General features: G+C 42.0%; 2 protein-coding genes across 2 annotated transcripts; one reads left to right on the forward strand and one right to left on the reverse strand.

The window, feature by feature from the left end:
* The first annotated feature begins 5528 nt into the window (after positions 1-5528).
* SAP30 (Sin3A associated protein 30) lies at positions 5529-14665 on the forward strand. Its single transcript, XM_053974865.1, has 4 exons — positions 5529-6119; positions 7379-7501; positions 10102-10200; positions 12209-14665. Exons 1-4 carry the CDS (start codon positions 5814-5816, stop codon positions 12329-12331), a joined length of 651 nt encoding a protein of 216 aa, XP_053830840.1. The 5' UTR covers positions 5529-5813; the 3' UTR covers positions 12332-14665.
* On the reverse strand, positions 14655-22374 carry SCRG1 (stimulator of chondrogenesis 1). The gene is made up of 3 exons (XM_053974866.1): positions 22267-22374; positions 17460-17725; positions 14655-15939 (listed from the first exon to the last, which is right to left on the reverse strand). The coding sequence occupies exons 2-3, from the start codon at positions 17696-17698 to the stop codon at positions 15885-15887; spliced, it is 294 nt and encodes a 97-aa protein (XP_053830841.1). The 5' UTR covers positions 17699-17725; positions 22267-22374; the 3' UTR covers positions 14655-15884.
* Positions 22375-27996: the final 5622 nt, after the last annotated feature.

Consider the following 27996-nt stretch of genomic DNA (forward strand, 5'->3'; position numbering starts at 1 on the left):
AGGTGATCTGAGATGAGAAAGAAAACACTTATGAAGTTTTGAAATTGTTGATTGAATCATCAGTCTCATTTTTAGTCATGGTTCCCATGGGATTTTCCAGTAGCTGGTATATAAATGTATCATTTCCTTACAGCACCCCATTGCATACCCTACTCTATACTGCTAAAGAACTTTACAGTAACAAGGGAGGTTGAGTTTGTTGGAATATAAGCCTATCTGTATCTTTTATCTAGAAGGAGCTCTGCAGGAGGTCAGGAAAGCATTTAAACCCCAAATGCATGTGTAATTTTATTGATTTTATTTTCATGAAAGTGTCTGCATTAGTATCAGACTATATTGTTTTTACTGAGGAAATCAAAGTATGTAACTGATGGTTTGGTGGAAGAAGCGTTCATCTGCTCCCAAGAGGCACTTCAAACTTGCTGTTACTTCACCTAGAGATAAGTCAGACCTAGAGATGGTTATAACTGTACTGCAAAGACAAGGGCACGCAAAGAATGTGTATCAGAAGAGGACATGATGGTGTAACAGAGCCCTGGAGAGTCTAGGATCCTCTGACAAAACCTGAAAAAACCTCTGACAAGACCTGAAATCTGAAGATGGTGTAGTATGTATTATACAAAGCAAGAGGTTAAAGCCATTGTCAAATCTGAATTTCTATAACAAGAAAACAGTAGCTCACAAAATGCAAGACTGTAGCACAGAGTACAGTCTGTACACTGCTTTTTGTGGTATCAAGAGTGCATTAGAGACCAGCAAAATTTACTGAAAAGATATGACAGTTTATCTAACAGGGAAAATAATCTGAGCAAGTTTTTTATTTCATTTCAAGGGTTGAAAAATAACTCGTAAGCAATATACTACATTGGTCTATTACTAGTAGTTAAATTTTTATTGCATTACACAAAACCTCTGGGGGTGATACTCTTCCACAATATGTTTCAGATAGCTGCTTTACATTTCTGAAGAGCATGAGTGATGGTTTAATGGAGTCTCTGTGCGATCTAATATAATGTGAAACAAAATGTTAATCAAAGCAACCTGGATGAACAAGAGATCAGTGACTGTGAAACAAGCAGAGATAGAGGTGCACTTGGGTTGAGTGGAGGCTTCTGAGGAGGAGGAGGGGTGTTGAAACTGAAGAGTACCTAAGGCAAAGCTGGAGGTTGGCTTCTCTGCTTCTGTGTGGTCATTGTGATTGAGCTCCCTGTCCTAACTCATCCTTCATTGTTTAGGTCCACCAACAAACAATTTGTCAAGTACATTTAACAAAGAACATAACATAATTTTTGCACATAAGAATGGTGCCTTCTACCAGAAGATCCTCTCATGCTTCCTGTAACTAATGGCTTATTATGAAAGAGAATTTGCACAAACCGTTAAGGGGAGTGTGTTACAAAACTTCAAAGCTCTAACAGTACATTGGTTTTTCAGTTTTAATCCTAAATTCTTCTTAAAATAAAATGTATAGTTTTGGACCTTCTTTACTGCTTTAAATCTTTTAATAAAAGCCTTTGTTATATATACTCTTTTGTACATCTTGAGTTTCCACTGTACAAGGCTAAATGCTTATAAAAGAAAGACTGGCTTCAGCTCAATTCAGACCTGGAGATAATTCTGGTTAAAGTTCTGATTTTTTTTTTTTTTTTTGTATTGCTGTACTTCCTGAACCATATACAATAAGGTCTATGTGTATTACTAACACAGATTAGGTTTTGCTATAACATTAATTATCTGAAATTGTATTTTAACTATCCTAGCCTAAAACATGTAAAGAAATAAAAAAAAAAAATACAGTCTGTAGGCAAGTTCCAATATTCCTAAGCTTTGGGTCTATGCTTTAACAAATTTGGACAATAAATTGGAAGCAGAGCAACAGGCCGTAGCAGGTTAGGTGGTGCTGGAGTGGGAAAGGAAAATGAGGTATTAAAAAATCAGAAAAAAAAATGAAAAATAAAATGAATAGCACTTATTTCTGATAAGGAATATTTTGTCACTGTTGTTTATATCACAGCCCATGAATGCTTGCTTATAGACTAGGTTGCTTTTTTATTAAAATGACCAGGGTGTGTGGTGGAATTTGCAGAATTTTTCAAGTGTTTTAAAAGAATCTTTTTTCACTGAAGTACTTTCAATACATAACAAATAAAATGTGTAATTGCTGAGAAAAAAGGCATACCAATAGTTTATTATTCCTTTTGCTAACAGGATAATTTCAGGTGCTGAACACAAGTGCACTAATGTACTCTTGGACTTCAAGTGAAAGGTACCTGCTGGGGAAGAGAATCATCCTCCCCAGCTGAACTTTATGCCATGGAAATGCATACAAAGTTGCAAGAACATTTGTGTTCCAGGACTGATTACTAGTAAGCCTTTTGCAATGTGCTTGCAATATATCCAAGGTGATGTATCTGATTCTCATTCTTCTCTCTCAAATTACAAAACACATCAATCAAAAACTAACAGGAGCTGGGACATATGGCATCTCAGAGAAGAACAAGCTGCTGGGCTTCCACCACTTAGAAAGATGTTCCTGGCCTGCCTCAGTGCCAGGAGGGGCCACTGAGTCCCCCTGACTTCAGAGCCTGGGAGCTGTGAATTCAGACTTTTTGGGATGCTGTAGCTCCTGCTCTTTCTGCATGTCACTTAGAAGTCATCCATGCTGTGTTCTTGGCAGCCCCAAGGGATACAGATGACTGCTGCCTTCTGTACTACTCGGCTCTGCTGTGAGTACTAGTGACATGTCATGTACAGGGTAGTTGGTTTGGAGCTGCTGTTTCCTTTGAACTGATTTAATTTTTGAAGTTTAATCGATATATGGTTGCAATCCTGCATGTTTTTATGTTTATTTAAAATATGTCCCCATACATGCTTTATTTATATCTGAACACTTATGGTACCCAGTACTAAAGTTTATGTTAAAATTGTAATTTTAGACAACATACTCCACAATGATTTTTCTTTTTATTTCATGTAGCCCAAGCTTCATGAAAGTTTGCAGATCCATTTTGTAGTAAGTAAGCTTCATACTGTCTGATAAGCCCATGTAGCTGCAGCTCTTTGTATTTTGAATCCCATGTGTGATGCAAGATTAAAAGTGACATGATTTCTTTGTTACTGTAAGCAGTCGTTCATACCAAATGAGGTGGTCATCCCCAGTCACAGTGCTGCCCTTCTACTGCACCATCCTGTGTGCTGGGGCATCCTGCAGCTGTGTGGTAAAACAGATCAGGATTAAATCTAAACAATTTTTCTTGTTGCTAGCTTACTTGTAGCCCAACAGATTTTGCTGTGCAGCCACAGCAATGTTTTTATGTGCACAAAGAGGCACAGGGCACAGGTGTGAAAACAAGCAGCTTACAGCAGAAACAGAACCATCTTTCTAAGTCCCTCAACTCTCTTATCATGACCTAATCATGAAACTACTTTACTTGAAATTATGCTTATAAATTAGCATCTTGGCAAGCATAGCTGGGTAACATAATCAGGCTTTTAACTGTTCCCAAACTGTACAAAGAGGATCAGAAACATTTGAAATGCACAAGTGATCTTTCCATCAAACCAAACAACAGCAGTCAGAGACAGATAGACATATTTTATGCTCATAGTAAGGTCAAATCCACCTGAAAAAAAAAAAAAAAAAAACCCAACTCAAAAGGCATAGTCCAAGAGTCTAGAAATTGCTATTCATGACCCAGGTTTCCACTGAAGAATTCCTGGAACTCACCCTTGTCCCACTTTTCCCAGATTTTAGCATCTGCTATGATTGTTATTGGGGTTTTTGTTCTTTTTTTATCTTAACATTACTACAGTTTTCAAAAGTTTGAAATCACAGGAAACTAAAAAAGTGAATTAAACCTTTGCTGCCTGAGATTGTTCAGCAGCAAAGCATGGAATTAAACCTAGGCATTTATACAGTCTTCAGCTTGGCTGATAACAAAGCAGAGTTCAGTATTTTTTCCAACTCCTCCTATTCCCTTCACTAATCACTAAAACGTGCCTCGTGGATAACTGCTGTGACTATGCTCAGTGTAGCTTCAGTTACTGTATCCTTCATTCAGTTGCAACAGTGGGACCTACCCTTATTCTCTAATACCCGGTTACGCAATCAGATTAAGGAGCCATCTGCAGCTCAAACTGAAACTGCTCTATAATCGCGTTCCCGGCTCACGCAGAACTTTGGCTTACGCAGGATCTGTGTCTCCTTGAATTATTCACCAGCCTCCCTGCTACTCCTCTCCTTCAAGCTGGAAACGCACAGCAAGCGATACGGTCAAATATTTCAGTGATTAAATCATTGCGCTTTGAGCACGCTCAGCTCAAATGCCGTTTCTGAGATTTAAAGGAATATTTGCGGTAGTTCAAAGGGAAAGCAAAACCTCTGCCTTCCTTGTGCCTCTTTTGAATGTGCTTGAAAGGACAGTAGATCAGAGCTTGCTGCTTTTGCCACTCTGCTGTCAACAGCTGAATCGTTAAATGATTTGATGCCAACGCATCTCTTATGCAGCTTTGTAAAACTAAAAATACCTGCTTTTGTCAAGTATTCTCAGAGTGCCTATTTTACCTAGTCGTCTGCACAGCAAGGTCTTAGTTCATCATTAGCGAAAATAATTCTGCATTCTTAAGGCTTTTCTATTGTTACAGTCACCTTTACTAACAAAAAGTCCTTTTAAATGACAAAACTAAAAACTCGCACTGTAAGTCGCCTTTGTCTTCAAAGGGCTTTGCCACAGGAACGCAGGACGGAGCCCTGTCTACGTGTCTTGTAAAATCAGCTGTAACAAAGGCCGGAGCTCCGTTTGTTTTCTGCTGAGAGACGCACAGCCGGCGGCTGCGCTGCGGCTCCCGGGGAGCTGCCTCCCGCAGGCGGAGGGGCAGGAGCGCCCGGACAGAGCCCGCCTGCCCTCTCCGGGCGGCGGGAGCCGCTGCCAGCCATAGCCGACAGAAACGGAAAGCAGCGAGGCAGGGAAGAAAGGCCGAGAGGGAAGGCACGAGACGGACGATCCGGAACGAGCAGCCCGAGCAGTGCCGGCTTCGGCTAAAACACTAGAGCGAGAACAAGTGAACAGGGGGGAGTCGCTGCGGCTCAGCGAGGCGCCGCCGAGAGCCGGGAGGCGGTGGCGGAGGCCGCCGGCCCCGCATCGCTAGGAGCGCGGGTACGCGCTCGGCCGTGCCAGCGGCAGCTCCGACCCGCGACACTCTCCGGGGCCGCCCTTGCACATCCCACGGCGGAGCCGCCGGGGACGCGCGGGAAGGGGCGAAAAGAGAGGCTGACGCACGGCGCTTTGCAGCGGGCCCAGCCTCCAGACGGGAGGAAGAGAGAGCGGGAAAAAGAAGCGGCTGCCGCAGCGTATCCTGCCCCCGCCGACGCCTCGGCCGCGCTCCCGCCGCCGCGCGGTCCCCCGGGCGATGCGGCCGCGCCGGCCGGGGCAGGAACTGCGCTTCCCGTGGGCCCGCGCGCGGCAGCCGGCATGCGCGGCGGGCGGGCGGGGCGGGGCGGCAGGTTGCTGTTGTTACATAGGAAACAGCTGAAGAGTCTCCACATGACAGGGGGGGAAGGAGGAAGTGGGGCGGCCCGCGGGGCTCTGCCGCCGCTGCTCCGGTAGTCACGGTGCTCGGCCGGCGGCTGCTGGCAGAGAGAGTCCTTTCTGCGACGCGTGGGCTGACTGCCCTCGAGGGCGGACTTGCGCCCCGGTGCCGCTGCTGAAGGGAGGCAGGCAGGGAGCGGGAGAGCCCCCCGCCGGGCCGCGGCGCCTCGCCGGAGAAGTTTGGTGCGGGGCGGGATCCCGCCGGCCGCGGCGGTGGCGCCGGGTATGAACGGCTTCGCCCCCGAGGAGGTGACCCAGCGCGGGGCAGAGCCCGCCGCCGCGGCGGTGGTGGGCAGTGCGGGCTCCGCGGTGGAGGTGCCGCCGCCGCCAGCGCCGCCGGGGCTGGGTCCGGCCGCCGCCGCCGCAGGCTCGGCGGGCGGCGGGTGCGCGGGCGGCCCCGGGGCCGGGCAGCTGTGCTGCCTGCGGGAGGAGGGGGAGCGATGCGGCCGCGCCGCCGGCAACGCCAGCTTCAGCAAGCGTATCCAGAAGAGCATTTCACAGAAGAAGGTGAAGATCGAGCTGGACAAGAGCGTAAGTCCGCGAGGGGAGGACGCGCCAGGGCAGCCGGCGGGGCGGGCGGACAAAAGCGGCCGGTAGGTCGCTGCATCTATGTTTTAGTTGGCTGGGGACTTTTAATCAAGTTTGGTGGGGAAGGAGGGGTGTGTGGCGCCGGGGAAGCGTTCGTTCCCCCTTCCCACCTCTTTTCCGTAGCACGGCCGAGTTTGGCTGGCGCGGCAGAAGCGCTGCCTGAAAGTCCCTCCGGGCGGGGGGCAGCGCCCGCCTTTCCTGCCTGCTCCTGGGGTCCCCTGTAGCCCCAAGAGCCTGGGCATCGACTGCGTGTGCCCCCCTTTAGCCGGAGCGGGGGTAAGCGTGGCCGGGAAGCGCCGCTGATCGCCGGAGAGGAGCCTGCATGGCTCCCGGCGCGCTAGTTTGTGTGTGTTGCTGGCGAGGGCCGCGCTCGCCGCCCCGCCTCGTGTTGCAGCGCCGCACGTCTCCCGTGCCGCTTTATCTTCCGCTCGGCAGCCATCGGGCCCCGCGCAGCGCGGCTCGGCACGGCCGGGCGGGGGCCGGCCGCCTTCCAGCGGGGTGGGCTGCCCGGGAGCCGGGAGAGCGCCCGCCCTCGCCGGGTCCCGCGGAAGGGCAAGACGGGCTACAGCGTGGAGCTGCCGGCGGGAGCGCCCCGCGCCCGGGCCGGGGCTGCGTGCGCCCCGAGAGACCCCAGCCCGGCTCTGCAGCCCGGTGCCTCCCGCTGCCCCGGGCTCTCATTTGCCCTGAAAGCACGCTGCCTTGGGGATTCCGGGCTGGTAGCGCCCAGATCTCCCAAAGCGTGCAGAGCCCAACGAGAGGGAAACTTGTTAAAAAGAAAGAAAGTAAAAATAAGTGTGTTGCGTGACCATGCCGGGTAGCGGAAGTAAAACAAGGAGGGGAGGATATAGCTGGGGAAACGAGAGCCGTTAGCCCTGCAGAGAAAGCTTGTTTTTTTGTTTGCGTGCTGCCCGGCCCCCGCGGTGCGATGCGCGGCCGGAGGGAGGGAAGGAGGGAGGGCTGTGCTGCGTGGCTCCACAGCCTGGCACTGCTGCATCGGCCGATTGCAGCATTTCAGCGAGCTCGGGGCCCAGCCGGTGGCAGAGCTGCAGCGCAGCACACTCTCCATTTAGAAGGCAGTAGAAAAGCTTCCTCAACCCAGTTAATGTGGCTGTGAGTGCTTAAGGGTTGTCTGTCTACGTGCACTTTAGTCGGGGAGATACAGTACGTGGGTTTGATTGAAAGATGCCGTTTTATTCTTCTAGGCAAGACATCTGTACATTTGTGACTTCCACAAAAATTTAATTCAGAGTGTGAGAAATAGAAGAAAGAGGAAAGGCAGCGATGATGATGGTGACTCACCAGTGCAAGATATCGACGCTCCAGAGGTAGCTAAACAGTTGGGTTTTTTTTTTTTTCGAGTTATTGCGTTAAGCTTCTTAATGACACTGAGTCTGCACCAACACCACTCTTCCACTTGTACAGCTTTACATTACATGTAGGAAAGAGATGATTCTTGATTTGCACTGTTTTTAATATAACAGAATTTAACTGAATTTTGTGGCATGTTTTCTGATTAAATGGTGCAGAGTACAATGAAAAAGAGTCTCTATTTTTAAGTGTCTGATGGTTCTCTCAGAAATCTACTGTTTTCAGATTTCTCTGAGAAATCTACTGTTTTCCTCCTCCTTAATGTTTTGCCACATACCATCGAACTCTTACCTTTTGCAGGAGCTGACAACCTGAAGGGAATTGCACATAGTGCTTGGGATATAAATGCTTCTCTGTCCCTTTTGTGCTAAATGTGTTGCAGATGATTCTTGGCAATGACTCCATTGCCTTAGTCACTTTAAAGACTGAGAGTTTAATTATGGTAGCTTTGTTTCTGCCCCACTGTGGGGAGAAGAGCCATTTGGGATTTGGGAAGCTCTGCTAAGAAGGAGTGGAGAAATATGGTGTCTTTTCAACCTGTTTTCTCCACTGCACACCAGTGAAATCTGACCCGTTAAATTAAGAGAACTAAAGCATTCAACCTTTTTCATAGTGTAATAGGTCGGTCTTGAACATAAGGCTCTCTTTTTTTTTTTACACATGCTCTGGGTTATTTTTGCTACAACGTTGCTTAGCAGGTGCTCCACAGTGTGTTAATTTTCAACAGAGGCTGTTATGCCTACGTGGCTCTTTCTGAGAGGGATTGCTAAAACATTCTTCAGAAATTGCTCTGTAAGTGTTAATTTAATGGCATCCTTATGGTCAGCATCTGCAGATAACAACAAGTGAGGAAACTTTGTGCAGGAATCTGTGCCTTTAGGCACAAGGCTCCAGTCTGAAGGCTCTGGCTAAGAGGATTTTAGGAGATTGAAAGTAGTTTGATGCTGGGTGGTGTTGTCTGTCTGTTAAATATCTGTGATTGTTTCTTGGAAAGTTGTGTCTAAAGCTAGTGCTGTGAGTGACTTCAGGTAGCTCTCTGACACTGTAATTGCAGCTCTCCTGGAAGCCTGTTTTGTTTTGTTATGCCAGGATTATAAAACATGTCACAACTGATGGATATCTTCAGAACAAGAAAACAAGCTTTTTTTTTTAACAGTATTATTACAAAAAAGAAAACTGGGAACTGTTTTTGAGGAGTGTCAGCTGGCTGTTTGGACAAGGGCAGTATGTTCATTCCTTGTAATTACTGTGTGCCTTAGATACTTGTTTGCCCTTGACCACCTTTATTTTCAATTGTTACCCAGTTTGCTAAGGAAAAAAGTATCAGTCTTCTGAAGAGTTGTAAGGCTCACCTGCTCCATCTCAGTCATGACCATGTTTACAGGTTGGAAACGATTCCTACAGGAGGAAAAGAAACTCCTACAGTACTGGTAGCTTCTGGGGCTTGGAGAAAAGCTGCTGTTCCTCCATGATGCTGCCAGGGTGGCTTCCCCACTGTGGCTTGGGAAGTGTAATTTAATGCCTTGTAAACTTCAGAAACACCAAAGGATACCATCCTTTATTATGCAAGGTGGCCTCACTTCAAGTTGCCAGGTTGCCAAGTGTGCAGTAGCACTGCTGTTTTAAGTGTTCTGCAGTGAGGCTGTTAAATGAAATTAAAGCAAAAGTTAATGCCTTCATCAATCTTTAATGCAGTGAATTTGGAGAAGACTATTGTAATTGCAACTGACCTAATAGAATTTCTCATTCAGCCTGCTTTCTGAGCTTGCTCTCCCACTCAGTCATCTGATTAAGCTCTCTTAGGTTGTCAGGGAGGATGGGAAGGGTAAGCTGTTGCTGGGAGAAGTGACTGATCAGAGTACATAGGATTCAAAACTGACAGGGTACTGGATTAAGGCTCTGTATTTGTATCCCTGAGAGGACTTTGTGTAATTCTCTCAACTGTTGAATGACATTGAGAAAGAATTTTGGACATTTATGCCCATGCACATAACTCCTGCATATTGCTTGTGTAGCAGGGATACATTTGGAGAGCAAGAGCAGTTGTTTTCTTTTCTCACCTCAAGCCAAGAATGCTTGTTCTCTAGACTCTGTCCCAATTCTAATAAGGTGCTCTTTCATGGTGCATGGTTTCTTGTATGTAATCCACATAAGATTTAACAGCTGAAATTATAGTATAGGGACCTCCTTTGGATCAGCATCTTTATAGATGTTATATGAAAGTTGCTATTGGGCTTGGTGTTATTGTGCTGGAACTGGGAAGCAAACAAAAAATCCAGAATGGGTGCAAGTACAGTAGTGAGTTCAAAATAATGTCCACAGCTAAAGGGAGGTAGAGGCATGCTCAGTAACAACAAAACACTCTTAAACTGAGCTGGGCTATTTTCTTGTCTGCTGGAAGGTTTGTTTTTTGTCAAAATGACATCTGCTGAGCTGACTGTTTACACTTGCGTATCTGTGAGTTTCCAAAATGTTTTTGCGAGACAAACTATTAATGACTGATTTTTTTTCAGTTATATTAGATTGTTTTCTTCCCCTTCCCCCTCTTTTCTTCTAGGTTGATTTATATCAGTTACAAGTAAACACACTTCGAAGGTACAAAAGACACTTCAAGCTACAGACCAGACCCGGACTTAACAAAGCACAGCTTGTTGAAGTATGTATGAGTGTTTCCCATAATAGAAAATGCAACTTGCTGTGGCATGTCGTTTTCTTTACACGGTGATCCTTGCATAAAGTGCCTATATAATCTGGATTTTAGGAGAACAAAAGGGAGCTGCTTATCTAGCTTCCTTCATTGGCCACAGCTCCTGAGCCAAGTAAATGAAAAGTAAAAGCTCTTTCCAGAGGAGGGTCTCTTAACTTCCAAAACAACTGTGTGCTGCTTGTAAACACAGTGTTGAGCTGGAACAGTAAGATGATCTTCACGCCCCTGAATATCATAGAATCATGGATTTATTCTCTCTGTGGATCAATCACAGCTTCACCTGAAATGTCCTGCTGAAAAGAACTAGAAACTGAGAGGTGTCAGTTCTGGGGAGGTTCAGACTTTGCTTTAAACAGCTAGTTACTGCAAATATAGGTTTCTGTATATGTAAAGTACAGAAACCTGGAAAAACATGCTTCTATTGATAATTAATTCTGTTAAAACCACTGGAATTTGCTGTCAGAGAACGGGAATTATATGGAATTTACTGTTTCCAAAAGTGCTGAAGCTGCATGTCAGTACAGCTGTATGTTAGCATCTTTGCTTCGCATGAGTGCAAATTTAAAGGAATTCTTTAGTGTTGCAAAGGTGCAGTCACAGCATATTGATGTAAATAAGTGGAAGAGCTGGTGATCTTAACAGGAAGGTATAGCTACTGATTTTTCACTTTTGTGCAGTGATACATTCAGCTGTATTTAAGTGCAGACACTGTTTTCATCTCTCCTTAATCTGTGTGGATTAAAAACAAGGCTCTTAAAGGTTTGGGTGATCACAAGGCTGAACTGTAAAAGAATAGTCCTGCTGCCACTAAGTGTAAGAATGCAAAATCAGTCTTCCATTTGCTGATATGTAGGTTAGCTCTTGAATTAGAAGGACTGTGAATTGATAAAACACAAGCAGTTTTTGTTCTGCAAAACTGGTGTTTCGCAGGTTCTGCTTTAGGTATGTGTCCTATGATACTTGTGCTAGGTTATTCCAATGCTGCATGGTGAGCGTGGGCAAAGCTGCTTCTGCCACATGCTTGATTTGACTGACCTGCAGCAAGCCATAGCCACAGAGCTTCCCTTAATATACAGTACATTTGATTCCTTGTAATCTGTCCTAACATACCATAGACACTGCTCTAGCTGTTACTGAAAATTCACTTCACATTACTGTGTCAGACTGCTTCTCTGTGAATGCTTTTGGGGGAGAGTTTAGAAAGCTTAACTTTTTAGTTAGGCTGAACATTTATTCTTAGATCCTGTGGTGCTTAAGTGAGCAGTCCCATGTTTTTCACTTCATCCTTTTAATCTACCAGTCTGGCAAAAAGCCAGAGAACAAATTCAATTACAATATTTTGCAACTTTCTTTTAAAGCTGGTGTTCATTTTGAGAAAGGGAAAGGCTGCTGAAATGACAAGTGATTGAAGAGCTGCTTACAGATTCTTATATTTCAATGATTACAGCATGGTGAATTTTCATTGATAGCTTTGTTTTGAAGAGCTGAATGTTCAATTATAGTTCTCTGGTAATTCTTGTGTTGTGTTAAATGTTTCTGTATGTGATTTGATGCAGACACCACCTCCCAAGTTGAATGGAGAGCAGTAGCCTCTCATAATTGTGCTGTCACTGTTGATATTCTGTAGTCATTACCTGCCTGTTACGTTCAAGCTCTAACTAAACAAATGTAATGATAGTCCCATGATTGTTCTGATAGCTTTGAGGGTTTTTCCCCTTGAAAAAATTCTCAACTTTTTACTTCGGAAATTAGGGGTACAATCTGCTACATTTAGTTCACAGTTATCAGTAAAATAGTTCCTGTTTACCTTTCTATGACTACTGAAGACTTCTGAAGAGAGGCAAAATTTCCTTTTTTGTAAGCTTCTTAATCAGTTAATGTAGTACATTTAAATATGAATCTTCAGGTTTTGCATGTAAGAGTGATTATTTAATTTTCTTGCATTCTTCCTTTATAGATAATTGGCTGCCACTTTAGGACAATTCCAGTGAATGAAAAGGACACCTTAACATACTTCATCTACTCAGTGAAGAATGACAAGAATAAACCAGATCTAAAGATGGATAGTGGGATTCATTAGGCAGAAAAGATTGGGACTGAGACTCAGGCTGCAAATGAAAAGACTGAGGTTTTGTTGATATGCAAAAGCTTTCTTTGTAACTTTTTCTCCTGAGAGAGTTTGTCTGTTTTATTTTTCATAACCTTGCTGATTTGTTTGAAAACCATCTCTTATGAAACAAATTTCCTCAGCAAAAGTATTTTAAATAAATATCACTGATATTGTTGCTCAAATGGGTGTGTCTGTAATTTTAGTGAGTTGGACTCAATCCTGACAGCATATTCTGTGATTCTGTGATAATTATACCTAATAGTTAAGCTTTGATGAACTATATAATAATATTAAAATATTTTTCAATTAAAACGTGCCAAGGATATATTTATAAATGTACCTCAAGTGCTCATGATGCAATGCCTTTAAAAAAAAAGCTGTAGCTGACTTGGCAATAGGTTCTTTTTCCTAAGGTAAAAGGCTTTAAGTGCCCAGTTCTGTTCTTAGCTGGGCAGAAATAGCTGAGTAACATTTTTTTTTTTCCCTTTGGAAACAAGAATTGGAGGGTTTTATGATTTATTTATTCATTTTGTCATTGCTGAGATACATGCTTCCAATCACTGAGGCCTTCCTGCTCCTATATTAAAATGGAAAAAAAATGCAGCTCTCAAATTTCAAAGCTGTAAGTACAGATGAAGAGACTGCTGCAGCTTACTGTGCTGACTTCAACTCAGTAAGAAATCCTTTACCTGCTGACTTCTCCATTCGTCTGCATGGACTGCTGCTAGGGACTTAAATTGGAGAATGAGTCAAGCCTGTGTGGGGTCAATGCAGCCTCTTCTGACAGGCACACTGTTTATTTTTCATTGCATGGATTAGCTCAGGCCCGTTTAAAAGGAAGAACCCCCTCTCAATGAACCCAAACTTAGGGTAACTTAAGGAGAATAATATCCAGCAATACTTAGGCTTTTACTTGATTGTCTTAGAAAACTCTGATGTTGAAGATGATACTATGAATGACTTCTTGTATTGTCAACTATTGTGCCAGTCTAAATGTGTGGTGTGTTGGAATATGATTTCTTTCTGCTTAAAGCTGTGCACATAGGATGAATAAAAAGCTGAGGGAAAATAGTTTTCATCTTAAAGCTGAGGAGGACATGGCTTCAGATTGTTCCGTTAGCATTCATTGCAATTCCCAACCTTATCACATGTCTATAAGCTTTTTCTTAATTTGGGAAAAATGAGGAAGCAGTATGTCTGTGATGTAATCTGCTTGATGTTAATCTTTTTCGGTTTTTTTTTTAATTCCTACTCTGTTGGCATCACTACTACTAAGATGCTTCACTTTGCTTCTTTTGACCTGTGATGCTTGCATAGAACTGAATGATGATAAGCCCTAACCTCAAAGGGGCTGCTTTCCCAGTATCTCTCAGTGGTATGATTTCTTTCACTTGTACTGCTTTATGTATTTCCACAATACAGTTCTTCAGTGCTGGCCTAAGTTCAAGACAGTGATATCTAGCTAGTGACTGCTAAAATTGGTGTTCCTTTGAAGATACGTTTTCATGGCCATTTCACTACAGGGACTGTCAGTTTGTTTACTAAATGTCCTTTGCACACATTCAATATTCTTACCTTCAAAGTGCAAATTGCATAAAAAGCCAGGGAACCTAGTCATGGATAGGACATACAAAGGATAAAGAGTTCTTTTCTGAGTGCATGACAGGGTTGAATGTTCTCACCTAGGCCTGGCAGGACCTGTAGACGAAGTTGTGTGAGGGAAGGAGAGTGGGGAAACAAACAAAAGCAAGTTTCTATGGAAAGTAGTAACTTTAAAGTAGTAACTTAAGTGGCTGTATCTTGTTGCATGTGGCAAGTGGCAAAGTTTTGCTCCAGTGGATTGTGGATTTTCCAGAAGTCTTGGAAGAAATTTAACTGAAAGCCACCAACTTTAATACCCAACATTGTATCTGCCTTAACTTTTTTTTTTGCTACAGCTGTTTTGCAAAGCTGTGAATGCCAGGCATATGCAACATGATTCTTGTAGAAATTAGATGGCACAAGCAACAGAAGTTTACATACCCTAGAAGCTTATAGAGGACTTTACACAAGAGCACATACAATGGGTTTTTTTCCTGCAGAGCACTGACTGGATATTTTCACTGGGTTGCCAGATTTATGGGTTTTATTTTACTATCAGCTGATTATTTGGTAGGAAGCCCAAATTACTCTAATCTGCTTGAATAATTATACAAACGAGGCTTAAAAAGCCTGGTGACACAAACTGTTTAACAGTCAGTAGGGCAAAAATAGCACACACACAGATTTGCTTGAAACATTTATTATTGGCTGTGTATAATCACCCTCTCCCCCAGTATCCAACCCGTGTTTACTAACAAGAAGAACAATAGTCACGGTGGTATTTCATACTGGCACATGAAGTAAGCGTGGTAAACTGGTAGTAGCAGTTTGGGCCAATGTGTAAGATTATTAGGTGAACAGTGCATTTTTTGAGTAGAGAAGACTGCGCAGTTCCTGGAGTCCTGCGCACTTTCCATGTGACTGACTTGATAGCTAAAGAGTTTATACGTGTAAAGCAGCAAGTCAGGCTTGCTGCCTGCAAGCCTGACTTGCTCAGGTGATTCTGCTTAAAATTATGTGGCCTCCTCTCAACACCTGCCGATACAGATTGCTGTAAAACAGAGAAATGGTCCAAAATTTATGTCTCTTTGTATCTATCTCATAGATCACAATACCTCTTAAATATTAAGATTATTATCTCTGTGTTTTCTGTAGCTATTGCCTTACAGGGCTAGCCTAAAAAAGCCAGCATTTTAACTTACTTTGGAGTACTGTATTTCAAAGAGAGCTTGAATAAAAAAATCAGTTGTTCTAATGTTTTTAAATGTTCAGTGCTATGATTAAGCAATTTAAGGGTTTAAAGATTGTATCGTCAAGGCAGGTGACCAGTTAGACATAAGACCCAAGTGTGCTTTAGTACTATTAATGTCAATTTTTACTATTTTTTTAATTCCGGTGAAATACTTTCAAATATGGAAATACAGGCCTTTTGTATGTGCATGTATTTAAGATGCCTAAACAGAACATGGGAGCCTCTCTTCAGAAGTGCCAGGGACTGAGTGGCTTCAGCTTAAAATGACAAAGTGTGACGGCAGTAATGGAATAGGAAGCTGCACTGCCATAAGTTGCTCTGAGAGTCATGTTCCTAACAACATGAAGGCTTAGGCTTGACATCTCTTTGTCCAGACTAACTAAGGATATTGTGCTGAGTAAGAAGAGTTATGCTTTTTGCTGGGGTATGCAATATTAGGGTACAGTCTGTTAAACCATGGAAATGGCTTTATGGAAATTAGGTCAGCTACCAGATTTGAAAAGAATACTTCTTATGTATTTGATATTCCATAAAGGTATAGAAAGGAAATTATTTCTACAGTGTAAAGTGAGGCAGTGGCTTGTGATTAGGAAATAAGTTTTCTTTGTTGGTGGTAGTTTTGTTTTACCCTTGAAAACATTATTACACGATCATAGAATGATGTCTGTTATCTTCACTTCCAGACTTGAATCATTGACTGTTGCAGGGGATCACAAAAGATATCTTTGGTCCAAAGAAAATATCCCTGAAAGATAGGATCACATATTTAAACAATTAGATCATTGGTTTATCTGAGCTTTAATACGACACGCATTTCCTGCTGTGGGTATTTTTTAACATGTATCATGATGTATGTGGGATTACTGTGTTTGTGGGATGTCCTTCCAGCAATGCAAATGCAACTGCAGATCTGGATGAAGATACTGCATTTCTACCTCTGCTAGCCTGCTGTGGGAGCAATGACCAAACCTTCACTGGCTGACCGGGTTGCAGAACTCCACCCTGGTATTTTAACTTTGAGAAAATAAGCTTACCAAATAGGTTATGTTATCAAAATAAAGGACTTTGGCATGTGCACACATACTGTTTTAGTGCAGTTTGTCCTGAGAGCACAGATGCAAAGCAGGTCTTGCGTACCTCAGGATGATGGAAGGAGTATTTTCTTCTGTATTGGTATCAAAGGAAGAGGCTTTACTACGCTGCTCAAAGGTTGAAGCTAGAGACCCAAAGTGTGCTTCAGGGTGAGGACACCATATCTGGTTTTAGGGAAAGCAAAAGATGAAAATCTTACTTATATCCTGCTCTCAGTTTGAATGTGAGATTTTTAGCTTTAGAAGTCTTTCCCACTTGGTTCGACTTCAGTCCCCTACAGGAGTGCTGAAAAGTTGCCTTTATTGGATTTTAGGGGACTTGAGAAATGACTGTTAAGAGGAGCACATATGAAAAATAATTTTTGCTTGCCTATATAATACCATCACATTTTGGTGCCTCTGAAGTATTAGTAAGTTTTGAACTGTTGGTATTTTTAATCTAAATTTACTGAAGAAAAGATATTTCTGAAAAGCTGAACGAAATAATACATCTTAATACTTTTTATTACCTAAAACCAGTATGGGCTGATGGTGTTTATTTAACTCAGTTTTGTTCTTTCTGTGTAACAACAACAAAAACCCCATGTTCAGTGACAACTTCACTGTTCAATTTTGTCAGGAGTGAGAGCAAACCAGGGAGGTGTTGGTGTTCTTGGGCTCAATCTTTGCCTTGCCTTATACAAGTATGTGTGAACCCCTGTGCCTCTCCTTTGCTTTTTCTGCTTTTAACAGCTATTTTTACAGAATTACTTGTTCAACTGACATATGTGCATGCACTTTAGAATAGCAATACAGTTCTCTTCTGTGGAACAGAAATCAAATGGATCCTGAAAACTTCATTGTAAAATGCTGTGAATAAGTGTTTGATGTAGTTATTCTTAGTTTGGATCAAAGAGAGGAGTCAAAAGTTGGGTGATTCAAATGCTGAAGTCCCTGTTAATAGGACAGCAATAGACTTGCTAAGCAAGTCCTAGGTGAGCCCCTGAAAAAAATATCTTCAAAACTGACAGTAACAGAAAATTGGCTATATCTTGATATAATTTCAAACCATCTGAAGTGAGGAATTGCTTTAAAATTATAGCTTTTTCTGTGTATGGAAACTGCAAAATGATGGAAATATAATGGGCAGTTGTGAAGAACTATACGAGTTTACGTGAAATGAGTGTGATCTTACTTTGGGCAGCAGAGCAATTCATTCAAGTTGCAGTAACAGACCACCTCACAGCCCTTCCCTTCCCAAAAGTGATCTTGCAGACCATCATCAATGTATCGGAGGTTCTCCTTGCCTTCGGGGATGGTGTGACAGCTGTGGTCCTTGAGGGCCCTCTTGTAACAAGAAGGGCGCTGGGAAGGCGCCGCGGGGGTACCCAGGAGGGTGCTCAGCAGCAGCAGCAGCACCGAGGCCATCTTCATTTTTGCCAAGCTTCCCACAGCAGGGTGCTAAAGAGAAACAAGGTACGTGACACAGGTATTGCTGCTGAACAGAGCTCTTTCCCTGATTTGCTTTCTGCCTTGCATTTTTCTTTCCTGTGTAGTTGTGGTCATTTGAGCCTGAGTGCTGGAGAGTGTTTTCTCCTAGGAGGTAAATAATATTGCATCGAAAGTGATATTCATTACTTTCTGTACAACCTTGGGAATCCTTTCATTGAGAATTGAGGCTTCTGATGCTGGCAATTTTGTTGTTTCTTTGGCCTCTCACCTTGAGAAAATTGCTTTGAGCTGGCCGTGCTTTTTTGGTGATATAAGTGATTGTATTGATTGCTACCAAACCAGAGGGAAATGTCTGGCTGTGTGTCCTTGCCTCCCTGGCCACTTTACCTGTCAAAACAAGAGTCGCTCACATAAAATAAATAGTATCCTTCCCCATCAACGTTGTGGAAAAACTGCTTGCTGATTGAATCCCGTGTCATGGGCTGTGTGAGAAACTGAGGCATTAAGCAGCCTAGGAAGCTGAAGCTGTCTGCACTGCTGCCACATCCTGGGCTCTGGTATGATACAGCATTAGGGAGAATCTTCCTTATTGGGTTTTTTAGTACTGCAGACTGCTTAGTTGAGTCTTGCTACTGGAGGTTGTTATGGTTTAACTGGCTTTTTAAAAGATGGGATAAATTATCCCTTGCAAAACTCTCCTGCTGGCCACTAGGCTTTCCATTGTTGAGCTCTGCTGTACTGTGCTGCTTTGCACAGTCTGACCATGCCACAAAGCTTTGGATCCTTGAATTTGCATTCACTTTTAAATTAGGCTTTTAAACAATGTTTCAGCTGAGTTTTTACTGGTATGAGGAGAGTGGGTTTTTTATCTTTCTTCATGCTCAAACAAAATGGATCTGTTATCTTAACTGAATTTAAATAGGAATTCTGCTCTGAAAATGAGAATAAAGAATGACCAGCTCTGCCCAGCACTCTCCCTGTGTACTCATTATTTTTCTTGTGTAAGACTTAAGGAAGACTTTGCTGTCCTTCATCTTGTTGGCACTCTGGAATTGATACCCTGACACGATGTTATGGGCCAGCCCTGGTCTTCATTGTGGGGCTGAAGATTAGAATGGGCTAACCCAAAAATAACAAGGTGTAAGACAATATCTAATGAAAGACTATCAAAGGTGAAGTTAAGATGGTAGAGCTATTATCTATATAAGGAAAAAAATGAGGTATGCCAGCTGTAGATGTGACTATAGTATGAATTACTTTGTAAAAATCTTGAGATTACCCTTGAAAAACAAACAGTAAAATTTTAAATATATAAATCGACAGCATTTTTTAGTCATTTTTCTCAGGTATTTTTCTTGCCACTATAGCTATCTTATCTTCCATTTCTTCAGCCAATGAATAAAATGCCATGTAAGAAAATCTGGAAATTTAGATTCATATTAGGGATAAAATACAACATCTCAAAGCTTTTTGGTTATTTATTTTTATACTTAAACTTGGGTTTTTTTGAACATCAGTAGCGAAATAAAACATTAAAAAGTAGCCAATATATTAAAGAACATGAGGGAAGTGAGAATAAGCTCTTCTGTATTATTTTGGCTTCTGTTGTCGAAGCAAAATTCATTGAATAATTCCTTTTCGTTTCCATTAACTTGTATGAGAACCTTTGAGTAGAAGACTCCTATAAACTACTAGTAATAGAGCCTTGGGGATCTATTTTTAATTACCTCAGAGTGCAGTATTGAATAACATATTGTCTTTATTAGTTTTAGACCTCAAAACTACTACTCAAATAAAGTAAACATTGCCTAGTGTTTTTTAGACTTGAGTGTAGAATCTGTATTATTATATTCATGGTTTTATTTTGTAGGAGTATAAACACTTAGTTATGAGGGTTCTGCTCAGAGAAGTCTAATGCTTAAAGAGAAAAAATTTGTTGATAATATACCTAGATAAATGCCAGTATCAGGGAGTACAATTTAATCTGTTCAAAGTTGGGCTTAATTATTTAAGTATTTAATGGAAGAAAATTTCCATGAAAGAGAAGATTAGGAAGCAGGGGGTTTATACCTTTGTTTCCTGTGACTGGATTATTCTGTGCTCTTCTACTGAGGATGAGGCATTCATGACACTTTGCTCTTGTGAACTTTTTTTTAATTTCTAAGAATTCAGGTGATCTTTCCCTACCAGGAGTTCAACCAAAATGCTCATTTGACTCTGCCTACCTCCTCAAAATTTGTAGGAATTCACTTCCTGGAAAATAGGCACATTCATCCTGAAAATAGTGCATTCTCTATACACTGTCAAATTGTTAGATTCAAATATCACGACCTACAGTTTTTAAGGTGATTCTGTAACTCACTACTTGCCATTTAATAAAAATAATAGGATATTGATGTAGTGTGTCATCAGGAGGGTTTCTATGGGTGGGTGCCAAAATCAATATTAGCAAAGTCAACATGCTGGAGACATGGATAGACAGCTCATCTGACCAGTTATGCATCTTACCAATGATAAACATTGTTATTATTTGGAAAAAAAAAAAATGATAATTTTGTTTCTACTTAAATATTTCCTCTGGTTTTTTTTTTTGGTTTGGTTTGTTTTTTTTTTTTCCAGATCGTAACCAAACAGAAACTTTTTTTGTCAAAAGACCTTTCTTCAAACAGGTATTTCTTTCCTGGGGGAGAACAGTCCCTATTTGCAGATGAAAGATTGCCAAGGAGCTGAAGTGTTTCATCAGCTCTCTGCACAGGATCGATGCAGACCTTTCAGATGCAGCATCTCTGTCTGACAAACTGCTGCAACTTTTTTTCCTCAGCGCAGTTGAACAGATGTTGGACTGTCACTGATTGCCTGGGTAAAGAACAGAGCTAGTATGTGCATGTTTATTTCAAAATGAGTGTCAAAAGTATTGTCTGCTGTTGCATAGCACAGAAGATAGGCTTTTCTCATAAAACAAGTCAGGAAAATACGATGAACAAATCCAATCGCTAATGTGGCTCAAAGACTCATTCATTGCCAGCAAGCATCCTCTTACAGTTCTGTATTCTATAAAGCCTTCTGAAAAGATAGCAGTGCCAGCCATGCTAAGCCTGACCAGCTTGCTCTATCAAGATTTTATCATTTCGAATTCTAGCAGGAGTAAAGCCATCTAAAAATACTGAAAATTAGCTCCTTGCATTTGCGTAAGTTCTTTTCAGTTAATTATTTTGATTATTTTGATGTGGTGTAAGTAAGGTTTAACACCAAATGCACCTGGGAATACAAGTGCTTTGAAATAGTTTGGAGCTTTTCCTAAAGGAAAATGGTTAGTTTGGGAATATGCATAATGAGTCAGGAATTAGTGCTGTCTCTGCTTGTTCAGCTGAGAGTGTTTGAATTATCTTGCCAGGCAATTTGGCACCACCTAGTCTTTGGATCCGCTAGATGCAGAGGTAATCAGACTGAAGAGAAAACCCCACGTCTCAGCCTCCTTGTCCAAGAACAGCAGAGTAATAGTTCATGAGAAGTGATGTCCTTTAAAGGTCACACAGTATCAGTAGTAGATCAGGTGTCAGAAACAGCAAACTGAGAAATGGCACAAAATGTGTATTTCAGCACTTCTAGAGATCCTGAGTGGTTGGGAAAATAGAAATATTTTTAGGTTGGTCAACCATTAAAATATCAATCCTTCATTTAATATCAACCATTAAAAATATCAATCCTTCATTAAATATATCCTTCTTTTCCCCTTAAGTAGGCTGTATTTCTAGTTGCCTAATGTTGAAAACAAGAAATACATTAATTGGTACACTTTTGGTGTATGTTCTTTTCCAGTTTGTCCAGTGGCATGTGCCAGGTTAACAAGTTGCACTTAAAAAGCATATATACATATTAAAATTGTTTCATTTATTCAAGATGAAATATATTTTAGTGTTTATTTATTTGTCAAGTTTGCCTTTCACAAACAACTGTAAGATGCTGAGTATTTTGTATTTAGGTGTGTTAGTGCTTGATAGCTAGGTTTATTAGACCATTACTAAAAAATCATTACACAAGAACTGCATGACCGATAATATTGTGAAGAACTTTTTTCCTTTAAAAAAAATAGTTAAATCTATTTTGCTTGAACAGTTGGTACACTGTAAGGACAGCAGCTATTCCACTGAGGACGAATTCTGTGAATTACTGCTTTGTAATTGTCATCAATACCATGATTCTTTCCAGAAACTGAGTTCTCATGAAACCCCAATTAGTTTTCTTTAAGACAGCAATTCATTGTGAAGACACCTCTCTCCATATTATATTGAGCACTGGAAGGCAGTATAGTATATTTAGTGACTTCAGATGTTCATATGTAGTATCCAGCTTTGAAGAAAAGCAAGATAGTAAAAGATTTATTTTGATCTGGATCCCAGCCATGCAACTATCTTGAATGGTACCTCTTGCCTGCAATATAACAGCTTCTCCCAAATCTTCTTCTGCATGTTCCCATATGTATTTCTAATTCTGTACTCTGGAATTAGAAGGAACAGGTAGACAAGGATAATTTCAGGAGCAGAACGTACCTTTATCTTCTGGTTCACTCCTTTCCACTTTCTTGGCAGCTGTATCTTTTTAGATGTACCCAGAGAGAGCTAGAGCTAGCGGGGATGAGAAGAGGGAGGGAGGGCTGATGGGAGATGCTGTACAAACAGCCCTTTGTTTGTCCTGACTTCTGCCTGTGAGTGATGAGCACTGCTCTCCAGCCGTGGGTCAGAGGGTGGGCTTCAGGAGCCTCCTCTTTCGGTCACTGCCATCCTAGTCTTGGGGCAAATATTTAACATATCCCTTCCCGCAGGAAACAATTAGTTCATCCAGGATCTGATGCAAAGGTGTCTCCTCAAAGAGCAAAGCATAACATCCAGAACATGAGAAGAGGAAAGATCCTGTGGAATAACTGTGTCTTGCTTGTGGAGTGTGAGCAGGCTGGGGGAAATGGGAAAGAGCAGTTTTCTGGGGTTGCACAGCCAGAAAAACATGGTTTCTATACAGGTGCCTTAGTTTGCATTTGGTGGACAAGAGCAGGCCAACCCAACAATCTAATGCACGTACTTTAATTTTTGACTTTGGGATCCTTTCAAGTTTTCTGAAACTGACATAATAAAAAAACTCCTTAATTATTTTAACCAGATTTCTAGTACAGCATGCTCAGTGATGCCATGTATCAAGTTCTTTACTGAACAGTGTTTAATCAAGAGGTAAAACATTACATTGAAGAGTATTTCAGAGGAAGTTATTTTAGACTAATTCCAGATTAATCAAATGATCTGGTGCCATAAAAGCACGAAACAAGGATCTTAAATGAAATTGAAATATTGTGTACTAATGAGAAAATAGTCTTGAGGTGAAGCATGTGTCCTCATATGTCTCTTGTTCTACTGCAGCCATCCTGGACCTATTTTGCAATGGGAATAGACCGATGATTGTTGAACTGCAATTCTTACATTTTTCTTGTGTGTGTTTTTTTTGATTCTGGTGTTCTGTTGTAAGAGTTTAGTTTTCTCTGTCTGTTGGGCTGCTTCCAGTACAGAGGTTTGTTAGGAGTACAAAAAGGTGCTCTGGCTCAGCTGGTTCAATTTACAATTTGATGCCTTGGTGCTTGTTCAGTTTGATTTATTGTATGCCAGAAGTGAGCTCAGCCTCTGTAAGAAGTGCATATCCCATGTTCTGCTGCCTCAGCAAAGAGAGCAGGTAAATGGCACAGTTATTTAGAAGCAAACCTTTGGAAACTGAGCCTACCTACTCACGGTAGTCCCATCCATCAGGGTGCTTCTCACTCTCTGCTGGATGTGGGTAGCTGGGATGGAGACAACATGGCTGTACCTCTGCCTCTAATTCTGGTTAGAAACATGAGGAAGAACACTTTTTGCCGCTGTGGTTACACGCACATAGCAAATTAAAAGGGTAAGAAGGAGATAGCTGCAGGCAGCGGCTGTCGGAACAGGACAGCCTTGCCTTTTCAGGGCGACAAAATGCCTGCTGCTCCCTCTGCCTTGCTACAGAAATTCTTGCCTGGTGCAGAGCACGGCCCCAGCGTTCCGTGCCTTAAATGAGATTATCGTAATGCCTCTGGGAGTACGCCGTGTTCCAGGGCAGCCTTCTCCATGTGAGCAGAGAGCAGACTGTGAGCCTGGTGTGCATGTACAGCAGCAGGGGACTGGCTATATGTAAGCAGGGATAAAACTTGAAGAAGGGAGCAAGAGCATAGTGTGCTGCAACTCTGGATTTGAATGCCTTTTTAGTTACTTGCAAATAAATTTTGGTCTGAATAATTTAAAGTTTTTATCAGAAGTTGTAAGAAAAGTGTATTACCTTGCTTTCATTTTAAGTTTTCATGTATTTTCCAGGGAACATATGTGTTTTCAGAGCCCTGTCTGGACAGCAGTCCAGTGAGCTGGTAGTGGAGTATATAAAGTGGAGTATATGAGGGATAGTTTTCTCCAGGAGATTTCTTGCTGCATTTTGACATTTTGAGAAAGGACAGTTCTAACGAAGTTGGTGTTTTCTTGGGTTGTTTTTGTTTTTGTTTTTGTTTTTTTCTTGTTTTGTTTTGTTTTTGTTTTGTTTTTTGGTTGTTTTTTTTTTCTCTCCTCCATAGTTCCATGTACGATGTTTTCAGTCATTGAAACCTTTCAGGAACAAGATGACGTTTTCTCCCTTGTGATGCTGCTATATAGTAGAGACTGGGAAGCAAAGTGGGATTTGGAGGAAGCAAAAGTTTTGAGGAATTTCATCAGTGAAATGCAACCCAAAAGGAAGTCACTATGGCTGCTGTAAAACAACCCTTTAAGGAGTTAAAAGTGAGATATGGGAAATGAATGGAAGGGCTGGAGAGCCTGCACTGGGAGAAAGCAAAGTGCATAGCAGTGCTTCCAGATCTTACCTTCTTTCCCCATCTCCACTTTGCCCCTGACCCATTGCCCTGAATATCTGTTTCTGTACTGACCCTGTCTCGCTCCTTGTCTCCAGCCCTGATGGCCTTTTCTCCATTTTCAGTTTCCTTGGGCCTTTCTGCTCCAGCACTGCATCCCCAGTGGGCTCAGCAGCCGGTGTCTGGCACAGGCTGGCAGGGTGCCAGTTGTGACAGAGGGCTATTGAAAATTGCAGGAGCCTTTTTGTTCCCTACCATGGCATCTGGGATCTACAGGAGAACCATAAGGAAATCTTGCTTTTTCACCCTCCTTCATCTGTGTAGAGAGAGTAATCCTGAACTGTGTTTGACTCATTTTATTTAGAGACACTCTTTTAGATGTGCACGTATCCCTGTTTCTGTCTGAAGAGGTATGGCATTATTAGAGGTAGGATGCAAAGTACAGCTCCTTTGGGGTTTTTTTCTCTTCCCCAGGCTGAAGTCAGTGAGAAGTGATGGCCCATGAGGAGGCAGTGGCAGATGGAGGCAGGAGGGGGTGTGACAAGGTAGCAGCAGCAATCTGTAAGAGAGAAGTAGTTTTCAAAAGAGAATGGCCCCGGTAGGGTGAGACAGAAGAAAGAAAAAGCAGCATTAAAATTCAGCTGCAAAAGCATGGCTGTCTCTGACATATAGCATTATTCTAGACTAAATTTGTGTAAAATGCCCTGGGAAAATGATTTTTTTTTCTTTTTTTTCTTTTTTTTTTTAAGTACCCAGTGCACTCTAAAATGTGCTTTGCATTTTTAACGTGAGGCACACAGGTTTAGCTTTTTGCTGTCAACGAAAACCACTTTGCATCTTATTTGTATCCTTGATACAAATAAGCTCTTTTCAGGCTGACAGTGAGAAATAGCGATGCATCTCCACTCACAGTAAGTCTCCTTAAAAGATACCACTTACCTTTGAGTAAACTGGCTCATTCATACATAGAGCTCACATGAGGAGATCTATGAGGAGCTTCAGAACCTGATTTTGGCAGATGATGCAGTCTTAAACTGTACTTGAAGGTTAAAAAGAAATGTAAGTATTGTAGGGATGCATAAAAACCTTGGAGACATAATGCCAGTAGTAATGACAGTGCCAGCAGAGCTAAGATATTAACTGCTGTCATCATTTTTTACAGGATCACAGTGGGTAGGGGACCTGGGATTCATCAGCACAATGGGCTTTTAAGCGAAGATAAAAGTCTTATGTGTTCATTTTGCAAATATACATAAGTGTAAAACAAATATATCTCATGTTATAGCCCTCATGTCACATTTTTCATCACTCAAATTTTATTATATCAGTCAGAAAAAGTATTTGGAAACATGTTTTGTGCTTTTATTTTGTGTAATTTTAACTTTTTTCATTCGTTCTCTTGATTTTTTTCTTTTTTTAAAGAAAATGTGCTGTTAAATATTTTACAATTGCCTTTGCAATTCTTGCATCTGATAATTTGCTCTATAGCTTGTACTTGCATTAGCCTGTGGGATTCATCTGAGTTTTCTGTAAAACTGTTATTTTTTGTTCTGGACAGTAATTCTTATTCATCCAGCATTTCTTCTATTTCTTGCCTTTTTTTTTTTTTTTTTTTTTGGGCACTGCTTTACTTCCAGCTGCTGTTTTCTGCAAAACCCCTTTGCTTCCTCTCTCTCTCTCTCTGATTTTTTGTTTTACTGTCAGTTTTCACAACTTTTTTCTGTGGGTTGCAATCTGTGCTTGGTTAAAATAGGCAACCCAAAATACTGGGCTAATCAAAGACATCTTTTAGTTTATTTCCTCAGATCAATGGCCTGTTGGCATGCTCAGACTGTTGCTGGTTTTTTCTCTGAAGGCAGAGGAGATGCAGTATACCCAGAACCCGCTGATGTTATGAACTATTAGTTCCAGACAGGCCAAATTAATCAATGTTTCAAGTGTGTATATATAAATTTTGGTGTCTCAAGCTGGCAAATGAGTCTGAATGTGTTATTGAAAAATTATTTTAAATTGAGAAACTATGCCCAGCCATCACAGATATTGCTTGTCTGATACCCAGAAATCCATGCCTGCTCTGATTCTCTAATGATTCAGGATGTTATTGGCTCTATCGCCTGTGCTAGTTTCTGTCTAGTTAAAGAAAATAAAACTGAAAATAAAAACAAAGCATGCAAATTTAATTATCAGATTTGACTTAGTTTTCTTTAATCACCACCACCAAAAACATTATGGTTGCTGCACTGATTTTTGAAGTCCTCAACCACACCGCTGCCCTGTGCCTGCCCCAGGGTGGCTGTGACCCTACACGAGGCTGCTTGCTGGGCACTCAGCTCTGGGGTGTTGCAGTGATACCATAGAGGCTTTTCCAGCCGTCAGACTTTTACCTCAGCTGTACAGCCAGCAGAGCCCTGAAAGGTTTCAAGTGTGCCTGTGTCAGGCAAAAGCATCTTTAACCAGGTTGGCCAACCTAGGGAGGACAGCTTTAAAAAGGAGCAAGATGGGAAGGAAGATGGCAGCCCACAACTGAGTGAGGAAGCTGTTGTAACCTCGGGAAATTTGCAAAAAAATCAGGAGCAGAGAGAGAGGATGCTGTGCAGCTAATGGTTAGGCTGCCACTTAAAGGGCCTGGAGAAATAGGCTGTCAGGAACACCATGATGTTCAACAAAAGCAAACACAAAGTCCTGTATGTGAGGAAGAACGACCCCAGGCACTAAAAGTGGCTGTGGCTGGAGCACAGCTTTGGAGAGTAGCATCTGAGGGTCCTGGATGAGCCAGCAGTGGACCCTTGCAGAAAAAAAGGCCAACAGTATCCTGGCCTGCATGAGGAGAGTTGTCAGCAGCTGGGGTGGTGATCCTTCTCTTCTTCACTGACACGCATGGAATGCTGAGTCCAGATCTGAGTGACTTAGTGTGAAAGGAATGTGGGTGAACTAGAGTGAAACCAGCGAAGGGCCACAAAGGTGATTAAGGGACTGGAGCATCTATTATACAAAGAGCCTGGAAGATCTGGGAGTCTTCAGCCTGGAGAAAGGATCTTGTGTGTGGCTCTCTATCTAAAAATACCTGATGTGGGCTGAGCAAAAAAGAAGGAGCCAGACTTTTCTTAGTGGTGCCCAGTGACAGGAGAAAAGGCAATGGACACCAGCCTGAACACAGGAGATTCCACCTCAAAATCTAAAGAACTTTTTTATCTGTGAGGAAGGTAAAACAGTGACCACGGAGACTGTGGAGGTCTCCTTAGAGGTATAAAACCCCAGCTGAATACAGGCTAAGACCAAACTGCTGTAGCTGACCCTGCTTGCCAGAGTGTTGGACAGCTTGATCTCCAGAGGTCTCTTTCAACCTCATCTACTCTGTGATTTCAGATGAAAATCCACTAGCAGT

The sequence above is a fragment of the Vidua macroura genome, chromosome 4 (genome assembly GCF_024509145.1).
Source record: "Vidua macroura isolate BioBank_ID:100142 chromosome 4, ASM2450914v1, whole genome shotgun sequence".
NCBI lineage: Eukaryota > Metazoa > Chordata > Aves > Passeriformes > Viduidae > Vidua > Vidua macroura.

What these genes read in the sequence shown, in the direction of transcription:
- SAP30 (XM_053974865.1), top strand. Translation starts at nt 5,814, where the DNA reads ATGAACGGCTTCGCCCCCGAGGAGGTGACCCAGCGCGGGGCAGAGCCC. An exon ending in AGATCGAGCTGGACAAGAGC is followed by an intron (nt 6,120 to 7,378) that starts GTAAGTCCGCGA and finishes TTATTCTTCTAG; the next exon opens with GCAAGACATCTGTACATTTG. An exon ending in AAGATATCGACGCTCCAGAG is followed by an intron (nt 7,502 to 10,101) that starts GTAGCTAAACAG and finishes CTTTTCTTCTAG; the next exon opens with GTTGATTTATATCAGTTACA.
- SCRG1 (XM_053974866.1), bottom strand. Translation starts at nt 17,698, where the DNA reads ATGAAGATGGCCTCGGTGCTGCTGCTGCTGCTGAGCACCCTCCTGGGT. An exon ending in GAATTGCTCTGCTGCCCAAA is followed by an intron (nt 15,940 to 17,459) that starts GTAAGATCACAC and finishes CCTATCTTTCAG; the next exon opens with GGATATTTTCTTTGGACCAA.